The sequence below is a fragment of the Mchenga conophoros genome, linkage group LG15 (assembly GCF_057382185.1).
Source record: "Mchenga conophoros isolate Kocher_MC1m ecotype Shallow Benthic linkage group LG15, M_conophoros_male_GT1.1, whole genome shotgun sequence".
NCBI lineage: Eukaryota > Metazoa > Chordata > Actinopteri > Cichliformes > Cichlidae > Mchenga > Mchenga conophoros.
In genome coordinates, this window is record NC_140540.1 from 25253020 (window position 1) to 25269668 (window position 16649).

Consider the following 16649-nt stretch of genomic DNA (forward strand, 5'->3'; position numbering starts at 1 on the left):
CATCTGTTATCAACCAGACAGCAATCGCTTCTATTATTCATAGTACAGCTAACAGCGGCGGTGTTGAAGGGAGGCATATACTTGGAGCTGACTATCTTATTTGTTCACATCTTACCGTTTTTGAGAACCTTTAGAAATGCAGTGACCTAAGTGTCTTCTGTTTGGTGTTGATCGCGTTGCCTCAAAGAAAGGAACAGCCTGTTCTGTCTTCCTCCCCACACAGCAGATAGCCGCAGATTTTTCCTGTTAAAAGGAAATTTTTCCTTCCCACTGTCATCAGTGATTTGGTGTTATATAATCAAACCGAATTGATTATCTATGCGATGAGTTTACAAAGTTTACTTTAGTCTCTATCAGTGATTCTAAATATTTTTCCTCATTCATCAATTTAAACTTTTTTACGAATTTTTAAAATGTATTTTTATCATCGTGATTATTATTATATCATAAATTTCAGTTTAAAACAAATATTTTTCGACCTTAAATTGAACCCATGAGAGAGAGACAGTGATATATCACTGGTAGAAAAAAAAAGGTTTTACTCTTTAAAGTCGGGTTAAATCCCCACAAGTCCAGTTTACCGAACATGCTTGTTTCTTCCTTCATTACACAAATATTTATGGTCCTTTTTGCATGTGCGTGTAAAATGTGTCCGGAAATAATAAGTACATTTATAAGTGCCGCTGGCAGCGAGTGCCACTGATGTGATTATGCTGTTTACGGAGGAGATGCAGTAAAGCAGCGCACTTCGTTTCAGTCATCACTCCTCTTCATGTATTCCTCCTGTCATTGAGTTTTTTTGAGAGCATCCTCACCTTAAATGAGACACTGTGCCGACAAATTAGTATCCCTGAAAATGAAGTTCAACACACACACGCACGCACGCACGCACGCACACACACACACACACACACACACACACACACGATCTGCAGAGTCAAACTAAAAGAGAACAAATAGAAACACTCGACAGTTTTGTTTCTCTAATTTGCATTGACCGGACATAATTACCTCTATTGATGCAGTTTAAACTGTTCAGCAGATGAAGAGTAAAATCTATTCAGAAAACGTTGGTCCCCAAAAGGATTTAAAGTACTTTCTTTACCAGGCAGTATCTGTCGGCCTGAGTCTGTATTTCTATTCATGTGATAATTACTGCGTCTTGCAGGGCTTGATAATGCAAACTCAGCATTTCTGCAGACTCAATGGTTTCCTTCCAAGTTTCCCAATTAAACAAAAAAGAACAGTAACTCCAGTCTATTCACCTTTGCCACTCTTTCAAACATTGTAAATCACTGACACTCATTAAAAGCCTCAGCTCGCAGGCTGCTGTTCCTGTAAGGCTTTTAATGTGAAAAGTCTGCAGGAAGTGCTTACTCATCAATGAAAGGTATGTTTATGACTGCTGAGTATTTGAATAGTCACTCAAGCTTATGTGAAATATTTGCACCTTTAGTTACACTGAGCCGTTTTTAGCTCTGGATTCTAATTGGCTGCTGCACAAACATCACTTGCTGCAGCTCCATATTAGTATGTAAATGCCTCCAGGCTTGAACTCAATACTTTGAAACGTCAGTACGTAACGGTCACCAAAATGTACATTTGCAGCAGGAATTAGTTTAGGGTAGAGTGTTAATCATTGATGGATCCAAATGAGAAAAATAAGAAAGGTAAAGAAAGATGTGAGCGCCATGCAGAGAGTTAAGGTTGATAAAACTGTCTGAATGCTAAGAAATCCAGATAGAGCTCCCACTTCTTCAGACATTATTTGACCTGAAATCTCAGCTGAAGGACACTGACGGCAGGCAATAATCTGCAAATAAAACTGCAGTAAGTAGGAGGCACGTTTCATCTTTAGATTAGTATTTTAGGCAGAGGACTCGCACCTGCATCATCCATTTACCATTATATTCCCCCGGCGTGTTCTTCCTGCCTCATTAATCCAGCAGAGTCATTGTTCAGAGAGAAATAAGGGCTGTATTGTACCTGCCTGAGCTTGAAATTATTCTCTCACTTCATCCAAAACATCAAAACATATCCATTCACTGCGCAACAACCTGCAGCTCCGACGCTGAGGGCTCCAGGAGAACTCGGAATGAAAACAGAGCTTGTGTTATTAATTGTGTCTGGCTTTCTGTTTTACCCATCAAGTCATAGAAGTATGAGGTATCGCACTCACCAGGCACTGTGTCGATACACTCTAAATATCCCTATTAATATGAATATTTTAATCAAAGAAGGAAAAATAGCTCATTGGCATCAAAGCGGGATGAAACCAGCTCCAATTAGGTCTCAGTTTGGGGAATATGTTCTCCTCTCCTCTTATAATAATGTATGAAATGACATGAAAGGAGTCTCTGGTGCTGATGGAGCCACACATGATTATGATCCGAGTCTGTAGCTCCCCTCAGCTCTCAGGCTACAGCTTCATGATGTGATGCTCTCCCAAATATTAAACAGTTTGAATTTTTCTGCATTCAGCAAGTGCTCAGTTTTCGATTTTAGAATTGGATAATTGCTTCTTCTTTTTTTAATGTGTTGATATAAACCAAATATATCGGCTCTGCCAAAGAGAAGAAAATATCTATGGACCCACGTTTAACGAGGAAAAATACCCAGAGTAAACGGATATGTCAGGTACAGCAGCTAAATCTAAATCTATCACACTCCAGAACATTAATGTCACATAAAACCTTGAACTTTATAGTCTGTGTCATTTAACACTCTAAAATCACACATTAAAAAAACCTGCAGACATGACATGCAAATGAATGCATTAGTGCCAATACCTGCAGTACCTCTAGTTTCCACATGAGGCTCCAAAAGTGAGTCAGTCTCCATAGACCGATGGATAATATGTTAAAATATGTTAATATGTTAAAATGTCCAACTTTACAGCTGAGATAAAAACCTTCAGAGTCTCAATGATGCATTGAGTTTTTCCTTTGCAGTCACCTTTCTCACTCACTATGTATTAACAGACCTCTCTGCATTGAATCATATCTGTTATTAATCTCTGTCTGTCTTCCACAGCAAGTCTCTATCCTGTTTTCCTTCTTCCACCCCAACCGGTCGCAGCAGATGGCCGCCCCTCCCTGAGCCTGGTTCTGCTGGAGGTTTCTTCCTGTTAAAAGGGAGTTTTTCCTTCCCACTGTCACCAAAGTGCTTGCTCATAGGGGGTCATATGATTATGTATCTACTGTACAATATAAAGCGCCTTGAGGCGACTTTTGTTGTGGTTTGGCGCTATATAAATAAAATTGAATTGAATTAATACAAAAAACTGTTTTGACCTCTATGGATGGTTTCCTCCTTCAGAACAACAGTAGTGGAGAAAACCTTTTATTCAACTCTCCTGTTTGAGTTACATCGAGGTTTAAAGCTATGCATTAATATTGCCGTGGCCACTTTCACAGACAGGCTGGTGCCGACAGGGCTAGCTGCTGTCAGCTCTGCATCATCGTAGCTAGTTCATCCAAGTTTACACAGCACATTGAACATGTTTTATCAGTCATTAAGAAAAGCAAAGGCCCAAGGTTAGCAGTACCCTCAGGTTTACCCACAGTTTTATTAATTTTCCATCCATTTGTATTTTTCAGCTGGTTATCGACGCCCCACCTGCAGCGGCTCATGTCCCACAGTTTGAGAAATGCTGCAGTACGTAAAACTTTAAATATATTTTTACTTAAACAGCTGTAATCCACTAACTGGTGATTGCTGATATATTCAAAGAGGTGTGACAGTTTTGCAAACAACACATAATGACTCTTTAAACCAGACAAACCAGCAGAATAAAGAACCCTAAAGAAGGATGCAGGTTGCATTCCAACTCACCACGTCTAAGAAGGTGTTCTCCAGGGACCTGTACTCAGGTGAAGTCTTGTTGAAGAGGTCCTCAGAGAAGTCCATGTTGGTGACGCGCAGGCTGAAGAACACCACCAGCTCCCGGCCGTGGCTGGCCGTGGTCATGGTGGGAGTGGTTAGGTATCTCAGTGGAGGTGTGGCCGTGGTGACAATGGTCCTGTGTTCCTCCTGCACAGACAGGAAGCCGCTCCCCTCTTCTCCCTTTTCCAGGAGCTCATTTGGGTCTGTGGCCACCACGCTGGTTTGATCCAGCTCCACAGCCAGGTCCTGCACAGCTTCTTCCACCATGTCTTCGGTAGCATCCGGCGGGGTGGTGGGGCTTCCGCCTTCTTTTTTTATGTAGCCTCCCAAGTCTTCATCAATAATGACGACAGCTGGCTCGCTTTGCTCTGACTCCACCTCCGGCTCAGCGCTATCACCCTCAGGAGACTCAGTAACAATGGGGACTTCAGATTCCTCTGCTACCTCAAAGAGTCCAGAGTCAATTGTTGGGACGGGTAAAAACACTTCAGAAACATCGACAGAAGCTGCCGGAGGTGTAGGCAGTGAGTCTGAAGCTGGTGGTGCTGTCACACTGATGTCTGTTTCTGGGGATAAATTACTTTTTTGTGTCTCCTCTGGCAACTCTTTAGTGGCTTCTGATGTGCCTGTTGTGTCTGCAGCTGCCACTTTGAAATTTCAGGCAAAAAGGATTAATTAAGTCATGAGTGCACAAAAAGGATTTCAACAAATTACCAAAATGTGCCTGTATACATACATAATAAATTCATACAGCTAATGCAGAATCCTCACTTCTGCACTAAGATAAAATCTTACAGAAAAGATCCATCTGATGGAGTCTTTAATAATCAAAAAATAACCCACAACTTTTCATGCAGCACAGACACATTGCACAGTCTGCACTGAAATGTAGGGAGATCACATTTTGGTTTGTACACGGCTCTAAAATTATATAATCAATCCATCAGAAAACATGTAATCATCTCACTTCCATCTCATTTATAATTACTGTAATTCGCCCATATATTATACTCTTTATAGGTTTTACAAAAGAAACACTTAAGTAATGTAACAAGTAGTGTAGTGTAGTGTAGTGAAGCGAACTGATTTCTCCGGCGAGTAATTAAGTACTGCATTACTTTTAAGGAAAGTAAAAAATTATGTGTAATAAAGTACTTTTTTGAATAACAACCCCAACACTGCTCTTCACACCTGCTCACCTGTGATATGAGAGATCGTCTCCAAGTGTGAATTGCCTTTTGTCGTTTCTGTCATTGTGGTGGAATTGACTTCATGCTCCACCTGAACGTCTACACTCTCTACATCCTCCTCGTTGTAAAAATGATCAATGATGGGATAGTCATGGTCAGGTTCGCCTACATCTTCGCTGGAAGGTTGGCCTGGTATGACGGGTAAATTATGCTCCTCTGCTGGGTGATGATAGTCAGTTCTGACAGGATACAGGAGGTTTTTATCTTCAATGACCTGAACAGCATCCTCTCCAAAAGGAAGGTTGTCCACACCATCCAAGGAGGGCAGGATTTTAATTGATTCGGCAGGTGGCTCAGTGGCATCTATTTTAGGTTCTGGTTCTAACATCTCTACTACCCCCTCACCTGGATCCGATTCTAGGCCATGAAGATGCTCCCCTTCTGATTGTTGGACTTCCTCTATTACCTCTTCTTTAGATTCTGGCTCTGAGACTTCTGGTAGCTTTTCCTCTGGTGGTAAACTGTCAGCTTTGCCTTTGACCGGTTGAGAAGCTTCTTTTGGTTTTGGGCTTTCAGCAACCTTCACTTGTTCCACGACTTCTTCAGATTGTGGTAGTGGGACCTCAGTTACATCCAGTACTTCTGATTCTTTCCCAGGTAATGGTTCGTATGGTACCTTTTTCATCTCTACCACCGACTCAGTCGGTTCTGGTACTTCTTCTTGCTCCTTTTCTGATTCTGCAGTCCCAACTTCCACAGGTGCCATTTCTGTTACTTTGGGCACTTGGGTTTCCCTTGTCGGTGCAGTTTCTGGTTCTGCAGTTTCTTCTGCTGGAGATTTAACTTTTTCTACCCGCAAAACCTCTTCCTCCTTTCTTTCGACATCTTTATCATCTCGTGCTGGACCCTCAGAAACCTCTTCTTCTGCTGGTTTCACATCTGCTGGCTTTTCCTGAATTACTTTTGCTTCAGGTTCAGAGGCCTCTGGCACTAGTTTTTCTGATCCTGTGGCATCAACCACCTCTCCTTTTGGTTCTGAAACATCTTCTACACCTGTGAGTTGTGACTCTTCCTCTGGTTCTTTAACACCCCCCACATTTGGCTCAGGCTGCAAATTTGGAATTACATTTTCGTCCATTTTTTTAATCTCTTCTGTAATTTTTGCTTTTTCCTCTTCTGGTTGTAAAACACTGGGCTGTTCATGCAGTGCTTCTTCTGTCAGATCTTTGACGGTGCTTTCTTCTGCTTCTGCCTTGGGCTCTGAAAATTCAAGGTCCTTCTCTTCAATACCTAGAGTAGTAATTACTTCTGTAATTACTTTTTCTGGCTCTGAAACAGCAACTTCTTGAGATTCTACTATAAACTCTTCCCCTGGCTCTGAGTCTACAGGCACTTTTGTGTCTGGTTTTGCATTTTCAGCTACTTTGTGACCTGGCTCTGAGGTTTCAGCTGGCTCTGAAACTTCAGGCACTTCATTATCTACTTCAGAAACTTCAGGTACTTCTTGACCTGGCTCTGAAGGCGCAGGTACTTCTTGAACTGGCTCTGAAGGCGCAGGTACTTCTTGACCTGGCTCCGAAAGTGCAGGTACTTCTTGAACTGGCTCTGAAGGCGCAGGTACTTCTTGAACTGGCTCAGAGGGCGCAGGTATTTCTTGACCTGGCTCAGAAGGCGCAGGTATTTCTTGACCTGGCTCCGAAAGTGCAGGTATTTCTTGACCTGGCTCTGAAGGCGCAGGTATTTCTTGACCTGGCTCTGAAGGTGCAGGTACTTCTTGACCTGGCTCCGAAAGTGCAGGTACTTCTTGACCTGGCTCTGAAGGCGCAGGTATTTCTTGACCTGGCTCCGAAAGTGCAGGTATTTCTTGACCTGGCTCTGAAGGCGCAGGTATTTCTTGACCTGGCTCTGAAGGCGCAGGTACTTCTTGACCTGGCTCCGAAAGTGCAGGTACTTCTTGAACTGGCTCAGAGGGCGCAGGTATTTCTTGACCTGGCTCAGAAGGCGCAGGTATTTCTTGACCTGGCTCCGAAAGTGCAGGTATTTCTTGACCTGGCTCTGAAGGCGCAGGTATTTCTTGACCTGGCTCTGAAGGTGCAGGTACTTCTTGACCTGGCTCCGAAAGTGCAGGTACTTCTTGACCTGGCTCTGAAGGCGCAGGTATTTCTTGACCTGGCTCTGAAGGCGCAGGTACTTCTTGACCTGGCTCAGAAGGCGGAGGTACTTCGTGACCTGGCTCAGAAGGCGCAGGTACTTCTTGACCTGGCTCAGAAGGCGCAGGTACTTCTTGACCTGGCTCAGAAGGCGCAGGTATTTCGTGACCTGGCTCAGAAGGCGCAGGTACTTCTTGACCTGGCTCTGAAGGCGCAGGTATTTCTTGACCTGGCTTTGAAGGCGCAAGTACTTCTTGATCTGGCTCCAAAGGCCCAGATACTTCTTGATTTGGTTTTGAGGCCTCGGCTACTTCATGACCTGGCTCTGAGACTACAGTTACCTCTTTTACTGGCTCTGAAACTTCAGGCACTTCATTATCCCTTTCAAAAACCTCATATACTTCTTTTTCTAAATTTGAAACTTCAGGCACTTCTCTGTGTGGTTTCGAAACCTCAGCTACTTCTTGGTCTGGCTCTAAAACTTCAGGCACTTCCTTTTCTGGTTCAGAAACCCCATGTACTTCTTTTTCAACTGATACTTCAGCTACTTTTTCATCAGGGTCTGCAACAGTTGCTCCTAGTTTGTCAGGTTCTTGAAGTTCATCTACCTTGGAAATTTCAGCTACTACTTCTTTTAGTTTAAACACATCAGCTGATTCTTTGACTGTCTCTGAAACTTCAGATACTTCTTTGACTGTCTCTGAAACTTCAGATACTTCTTTGACTGTCTCTGAAACTTCAGATGATTCTTTGACTGTCTCTGAAACATCAGATACTTCTTTGGCTGACTCTGAAACTTCAGATACTTCTTTGACTGACTCTGAAACTTCAGATACTTCTTTGACTGTCTCTGAAACATCAGATACTTCTTTGACTGTCTCTGAAACTTCAGATGATTCTTTGACTGGCTCTGAAACTTCAGATGATTCTTTGACTGTCTCTGAAACATCAGATACTTCTTTGGCTGACTCTGAAACTTCAGATACTTCTTTGACTGTCTCTGAAACTTCAGATACTTCTTTGACTGTCTCTGAAACTTCAGATGATTCTTTGACTGTCTCTGAAACTTCAGATACTTCTTTGACTGTCTCTGAAACTTCAGATGATTCTTTGACTGGCTCTGAAACTTCAGATGATTCTTTGACTGTCTCTGAAACATCAGATACTTCTTTGGCTGACTCTGAAACTTCAGATATTCCTTCAACTGTCTCTGAAACTTCAACAGTTGCCTGCAAAACTTTGAGCGATTCTTCATCAGGTTCAACTGCCAACCCACTTTCTGGTTTGAGCAGGCCCTTTTCATTTTCCAACTCTGAAACATCCTTTGTTTCTGAAATATCACCAGCATCGTGGGTTTTAGAGACACCCAAATGTACCTCCTCTTCTTCCTCTGGAAGAGCATTTTCTTCTTCGTCTTCATGAAGTATCACTGTTGGCTTTGTGGGTGGCTGGTCTGTTATGGCGGAGACTGTTGTGATGGGGAGTCTAACATCAGGCGCCTCCTTTGCAGCCGGAATTGTAGTGAATATAATATTAGCGGTTGGGGTAATCTGAACAGTGTCCAATCTAGGACCTTCTCTGTCGTCACCAACAGGACTCAGGTCTCCCTCTGGTATCAGGTTAGGAGACAAACTGACGTAGGGAGCATCTGTCTCCAGCTCAAGAAGTGCAGGAGGGGTGGGAATGTAGTCTCGCACAAGTTTACCGGTTTCATCATGATGAATGGTTTCAATCTCATGTGTAATGATCAGCAATTCTTCTCCCTTCCCCTCTTCCTTTACTGGCCCGGGTTCACTCACATAAATCGACTCATCAGTAACGTCCTCCGAGCCTGGGAGTTGATCGCTGCCCTCTGCCACCCCACTGGTCACTGCTGTTGCATCATCATCTGGGACTGCTGTTGGGTCAAGCAGGATCTCCAGGGCATTTTCCTTCTCCATGGGGGTGAGGGAAACTGCCGGCCAGAGTTTGTCAAACTCTGGCTCCACAGTGGAAATTTCCAACTCGTTGTGTGAATCAGGCTCGCTGGACTGTGGAAGACATGTTGGCAAAAATGAAAACAAAACAAAAAAAAAACCAAAAAAAAACTATTAGACAACTTTAATTTACAATATTTAAGTCTTAAGGATTGTATTTAAACATGTTACCAATCACACTGAAAGCTGTACAAGACAACACAAACAAAGACTGCTCTAGTGTGACCTGCACAGTTCTGGAGATCAGTTGTCTTCAATTTAATAGAACGTGATGGATAGAGAGCACTGCAGGCTCTATGGGGTTTCATCTGGGGTGGTCTCTCTTTAAAATAAGCCAACTACAGTTTCATTAACCATTATAATGGTCTTACCTGATTCATTACTCCAACTGAAGCGGTGGCTCTCAATGCTGGTAGGAGGATCTTTTCTATGACATTAAAAAAAAGCAGGTTGAAATCAGATAAAACCAATCAGTTACTCATATTTCTCAAAATCTTGTAGTGGAATTATACAGCAAGCCTTAAATGCTTTAACTAAATAGAAATAGCTGATTGTCCAAATTAGGAGTTACGTAAAAGTTTCCACCGGATGCTCCAGGTATCACTGAGCCCAAAATTCTCAGTGGAACCACAATGTCATAGAGCTCCAGGGAGCCTGATTATGTAAGGTTTTCTATGTTTACAATTGGCCAGTACAAAACTGAATTAAAGTGAAGCTCTTTAATTCAGTTCCTCATTTTTAATTCAGATAAACGAGGCTTATTTAAAAGAAAGTGTCAGATGGGACGTTTTCGACTGTTTTCTGAGAATTCACTGGAGAAGTCTTTATGAAAGGTGTTTTTTTTGTTACAGACTGTAGCTGTGAATCCTTCTGTATTAAAATAATGTTCTAACATCGTTCTCGTTGAAGACTGAACAATGCCGGTGTTCACATGTTCTAAATAATCATTTGGGTGAAACAAATTTAGGTCCTGAAGAAATTTTTTAGCTTTTGAAGGGCCTGGATCACAGAGGACGATCTGAGACAGCTGTGTCACAGTAGCTGGATGTTGCCCATGCCGTCTAAAAAATGCAAGTAGAGCTGTTCATGACTCTTTACATGCAACTTATTTGTGCGATGACCATATAAATGAAACCAAAGAGTGACCTCTGTGGAGAGACGTTACCTGGTTCAAAGTTAATTGAATCCAGGTCGACTGGAAGGGACGCCTCCTCACGCAGAGCCTTGGTCACCATTTCCCTGAGTGCAGAGTTGGCTGAGGAAGACTTGGGTGTGTCAGTCGCATTCTCTGAAATCTCAGAGGTGATTTGAGGGGAACTGACCTCAAAGACCAGAGAGTAGTGCACCGAGATTCCTCCAGGCCTGAAAGAGGAAATATTATCCTTTTTAATTTTTAAAGATGGCAAAACAGACATGAATATGGGGAGCAGATGAGGGATGACATTCAGTTTCATGGGTAGGTGGGGCAGAGACTCTACAGGGTGAGCTGTGTCAGGGTCAGGAGATACTGCCTCTGAATCTTCTCACTAACCGCGCTGATCAATAAATGTCTGAACTCTGCAAATACAGGTCGACTGTTATGGAGATTTTGTGCTTCTCAGCTTTTGTTTCGTCAGTCCTGTAACATCGTGTTTTAACATAATGCTGCAGATTTCATCGTGATCTCTGCTACGGAGTGTCCTTTGGCAGAAATATCCGCTGTCTTTAAAGCAGCTGAGGATGCATAGGTGGCAAAAATCTCAGATTGGCACATTTGTGAATTGCACTAAGTTTTAGATGCCTGGTCTGTTTCGCTTGTTACTCTCTGATTGGATTTAGGCAATAAAAACTACTAACTACAAACTATGAGTTTGCGCTCATGTATGCATGTGAGATCACAGACACTAAAGGACAGCTTTGACAAAAGGAGCCGACATATGGGAAAGAGTTTCACATACATAGTTAAAAGGTTGCACTGAGAAACACTACTTTTAAAATGCCAGGCATTAATATCTGAAGCTACACTTCAAAAACAAGAAGAGAATATTGAGCTGCATCAATATTCTGCATCGCTATCATCATCAGCAGAGAATAAGCTGATTTGTTAGATGGGACAATTAGAATGCCGATGATGTGAATTTCTTTGTTTTGAGTGAACTGACGAAGTGAAAGCACTTCTTCTTTAGGCCGCGAGATGGTTCTCCATTCGGAACTTGTAAGTCACCAGGTTGGTTTTACACTTACTTCCCTCTTATCGCTGTTTTTTGTCTCCTCCACAGACTGTACATAAAGGAAAGGCGTAGTGATCTCCGCCCTAACACACCTTCCACCTTATTTGTCTTGTTGAATCCAATAATAATTACAATAATAAACTTCTTATATTCAAACAACCTAGTGGCACAGACTCATCAGTCACAGATAAATGAGTCCATGCTTCCCCTACCAACGCCAGTCACATGGTCCATTTGAGCACTTCACTAAAATAAGTTTTGTTGTACGTTGTTTGAGTATTTCTACTCCGCTGTATTGTGGTTGTAAACACTCTACTTTGCACTCCATTTATTTATTTACTACAGATTTGAAAACAAATGTACTCATGCATGCTAACATATCGCTCTAAAGCTAAATCACATTTATGATTCTACATAATCTGTACTTTTATTTTAGGTACTAAACATATTTTTATGACTTTTCCTTAAATAAGAGACTGAATACTCTTGTCACTCCTTCGTTTTGTAGAAAGTTACTGTTTTTAATACCTGTGATTCACATGTATTTCTGCAATCCTCCGTGGCTGGCTAACTGAATGAACGCCAGTATAACGCGCTTCCTTTTTCCATCTTTTATGTACAGTCTGTGGTCTCCAGCTACCCCTGACTAAAACATCTGGCTGCTCAAAACATCTTTAAGACTTGAAAACCAAAACAAGCAGCTTAAAGAGGCTAAAATCTCGAGGGGACGCGGTCAGTCAGCCATAGGTTTGTGAGGTCTTCGTTACGTGTTGTTGTTTGATTTTATTTTTACTGACATGAGTCCAGCTCTTGCTGCTTATTAAGAAGTAAGAACAAGTGTACAGACATGTGAAAATATTCTTGCTCATTGTCATAATTCAAACACTGAGAAAAGTCACTCTTTGCTTTGTTGCAATCTGGCAGGCAGATGAAGGAAGGAGGAGCTGCGAATCCTTCCCGAGATTAGAGGACGAGCTCCCGCTGAGGCCTCACCTCCGTGTTATTGGCCGTGACAGCCCCAGACGCCACAGGGGAAGGCAAATTAATCGGGGGAGCAGCCTGACAATTACAGTATCCACAGGTCTTCCTGTTTCCCTGCTCACCTGTCTTCTCCGACACTGTCACAAACTTCATGAAAAAGCATCTGTGCTCCTTGTGTTCACCTGTAACGCGATTGCGATTCACAGGAAGCTGTCCGCCTGTCTGAGCAGTTATTTGGTCCCCGTGCAGATCTTTTCACTGAGCTGTGTGAACAGTTTGGGGGGAAATAATCCCCCCTCTGTGAGTCTAACTCGGACACAAATAAAAGCTGAGCCGCATGTTGGCAGGAAACTGAACACAAACACACAACAGGAGGCGGATACTACAGGGGATGTTTCATCTCTTGGTGCCATTTACCCGTCAGTGTCCTGGGTCTCGCTTATATTGGGGAGAAGAAAAGAAGGCATTAGAGCTGGAAATGAAAGTGTAACAGAAAGAAAGGCACCACCAGGATGACAAGAGCCACAAGAAATGAACCATTTGAGTGTCACTTTAAATTCGGCATGAAATGATGTGTATTATGGTGGAGTCTGAAAAAGCCTGTTTCTCTGGGGGAAACATTGTAGACAAAAGAACAACAATCAATGTTAAAGCTGGCAAAAAAACATGCTCAGAATAAAATACAAACTTTAACAATGAACAGCTTAAATAACCTGCTGCATCAGGACCGAGTGGCTCTGACTCCTGCAGTGATTTCTGTAGCAGCGCTTTACATCAAAGGTGGAAAAGTGGGAACAGTGATGGGAAGTAACGGCATTACTAACGGCATTACTTTTTTCAGTAACGAGTAATCAAACTAATTACTATTTCTATCGTTGCAACACTGTTACCATTACTAAGAATGGTAAAACTAAGAATTACCATTTTTCAACAAACAGACGGTTGAAGCTGTGTTCAGCTTACCGCACTTTATATCAGTTGCACGGAAGTAGCTGTAAGTAATCTGGGCGCTACAGCTTTAAGCAGCTGCGCGCGCTCCCACCGACGGCAATCACTTTCTGCCCGACGATCACTTTTTGCACAACACCTGGAGCTAAGGGGGCAAAACAATCGCATGAGTCCTGCTGTTTGACTGAGGAAGAATAAAGTAGTCGTGGTAAGCCAATCACATGACCACTTTAAGATGACAAAGCAACAAGGTGATATTTACCAGTTTTTAAATTGTGTTGATAGGCCACGTAAAACCAGAGTCATGATAAACAATATATACGCTGTGTTTTTTCCTGAATAGTTTCGTCACGTTTACTGTCTAAGGACAGCGCAGCAAGCACTCTCTGCTTATGACCAAGAAAACCAAAAAACAGCCTGTTCGTGTTGGTGGAAAAATGCACCATGTCGACCAATCATAAAATGATATGGCAACATGAGATTTGGTTGTTTAGGGAAGAGGGGAAGTTTTAGTAGTGATGGTGAGAGGAAGAGAGAGAGAGATAAAGACAGCAGAAAGAGAGAGAGAGAGAGAGTTTTGAGATGTGAGAGATTTTTGACGTTTAGCATGTTTGAAGTGTGTAGTTAATGTGTTGTCTTGTGTAGTTAAGTGTGTAGTGTTGTGGTTTTGTGTTGTGTGTCTGAACAATGAGGCGATTGCTGTCTTGGGATCTCACAAAAGTTGAATTCCAACAATTGCAGCAGCTACTTAGTTGTAATCAGTTTTGGGACTAACGCGTTATTAAGTAACGCGTTACAGTAACTACGTTATTATTGTGGTAACGAGCACGGTAACTAGTTATTATGCCAAAACCGGGAACGCGTTACTCGTTACTGGGATTTAGATAGGCTCGTTACTCGTTACTTCGTGTGGTGGCTATCGCGGAGCTTCCACAGATTCAATAACATTAGCAAGTGGTGGAGGCCAGCAGGTGGATGAAGGAAAAGGGAGGCAAGAGGAGAGACCCGAAGCGGCCGCTGGTCCGAGAGTGTCAGGTGAACTGAACTTCAGGTAAGAAGTTATGACCTGCAGTGTATCTGAGTCAGATATGAACCAAGTTTAGGTGGAGTTTATTTTCGTTATGCTGACTTTTTCGTACTGCGTGCTAGCTAGCATGACGGAGTTTCTATACAGCTGGGTGGGTGCTATGATGTTACTGATGTTGAACTTTATTTTGTTCATAAGGTTAATTATTAGAGTTGCCAACCGTCCCGTAAAAAACGGAATCGTCTCATATTCAGAGAAAATATTACGCTTTTGGTATTGAGGTGAAAAGGAACAGTTTGTCCCGGACTTCAGCTACAATGAAAAAGATACAAAGCTGGAGTTATTCTGTCTTTATGCTGCACAGCTGCCTCTTCTTCTCTCATTCTCTGCCCCTCCCTCTCCTGTTTCTACTTCAGTCATGAAACTGATCAATGATCAGCTGATCGGCTTTTCTCTCTTGTTTATTTATCGCCCACTTTGCGCCAGAAAGAGGAAACCAGCGGATGTCGCGGTAAGACAAATAACACCAGGATCCTTTTCTAAGTAGCTGACAGCTGGTAACTGTGCAGGGGTGGGTCTAGCAAAGTGTTGCCAGGGGTCCATGTAGGGCATTAAAAGGGAAAGGGGGGCACAAGGAAATACTTTCTTATTCTCATTTAAAATGCCTCACTTTTAAAAAAATAATTATCTGAGTCTTACAACAAACAATTGATAGATTGATACATATATACCATCAGAACAGTGTACATCACTGTCACAACAGTGTTTATTTTCATTCAAAGGCTTTATGATTTTTCCTATAATGGTTAAAATGCCCGGGACGATTTTTTTGTCCCAGTCCAGCCCTGTATGCAGCTCATCTGCAGTCTGGTGTTACCTACATCTTCCGATTCAGAAGGAAGAATTTCCGAGTTCTGAGTACAATCGAAAGCACCACGACTGCAGTTTTTGTGTTGGATGTAAAAAGCAGGCTAGGATAGAATCAGGCGTGGGATTTCTCTCATGGAAATGATTACATTATTTTTTCCTTTAATTGGTAGGTGGCACAGTGCACTTGTGGCAAGTAAGCAAGCTAGAAGACTGGAAATCTTGCTGGGTATCCAGTTACGGAAGCAACACATTAACAAGAGAATTCTGAGTAAAACCAAAGTTACTTTCCCTAGTAACTAGTTACTCTGAAAGTAACGAGTAACTTGAAGTAACTGAGTTACTTTTGATAGAAGTAACTAGTAATGTAACTAAGTTACTAATTTAAAGTAACTTACCCAACACTGGTTGTAATATTACTCTTTCTGGGTCACAAAATAAACTTTTAAGATATTTTGAGGCGTGAATGTAGTTGTGTAAATGTCAGATATCTGCTTGGTTTACAAGACATCACATATTTGCAAAAATGCTCCGACGTTTTTGGAGATCTGACACCCACCATCTCGAAGCTAACGGGAGGTCGAGACCTACTACAGCCGGGAGGAACACCGCTTTCCTGGCACATCGTGCCTCAACCTCCCGGTCGGCTTCGAGCTGGCGGCCTCCGAAGAATGCGGTTTAGACTTTTGCGAGATCTCGCAAAACTTTTGTGAGATCCCAAGTTTGTTTTGCGAGAACTCACAAAAGTCTGTCTTAATTTTTTTTTCTCCCATGTCCCTTGCGGGGCTCCGTAGTGTGGCATTTTAATGAATGCAGAACACCTGATGGTTATGTCAATAGTTTGAAGTGGTTATAAAAAAACGGGTAAAAGGTAAATGGCTGCAAATAACTTTTTAACTTTTTTAAAAATTGACAATTTATATTTGCATTTAAAGTTATGAAATATGATTCAATAAACATGTTTGTGGTTGTTAAAAATATAACTTTTTCAACTCAGATTTTATGTTTTTTGTCTGATTTTAGATCAATTGTGTTAATACAGTATGTCAAAATGAAAACATAACTGTAAATTCAGACACGTAAGGATGTGCTGAAAAGATTGATACCAAACAAGGCAAAGTAAATAGTTTTTAAAGGTGAGGCAAAAGTAGTTAAAAATGGCCAATTATACCCTGGACCCCAGAGGGTTAAAGAATTTTTTAAAACGCAATAGTTACTTTTCAAGTAATTAATTACTTTTAATATCTTGTAACTCAGTTACTAACTCAGTTACTTTTCTGAAGAAGTAACTAGTAACTATAATTAATTACTTTTTCAAAGTAACTTGCCCAACACTGCATGTGAAAGCGTTTAATGAGACTTCTTCAAGAAGTCCTCTTCACAGTCACATATGCTCAGAGACACAACGGCGCCCC

At 41.9% G+C, this 16649-nt stretch overlaps 1 protein-coding gene across 1 annotated transcript in view; it reads right to left on the reverse strand.

The window, feature by feature from the left end:
• Positions 1-16649, reverse strand: part of LOC146558465 (uncharacterized) — a 63476-nt gene that overhangs the window by 23170 nt on the left and 23657 nt on the right. The window contains exons 9-13 of the mRNA XM_085247563.1: positions 12810-12830; positions 10367-10563; positions 9573-9628; positions 5085-9255; positions 3835-4532 (exon numbers count right to left, since the gene is read on the reverse strand). Of these exons, the coding sequence (XP_085103689.1) occupies positions 3835-4532; positions 5085-9255; positions 9573-9628; positions 10367-10563; positions 12810-12830 (5143 nt within the window). The remainder of the gene's footprint in view (positions 1-3834; positions 4533-5084; positions 9256-9572; positions 9629-10366; positions 10564-12809; positions 12831-16649) is intronic.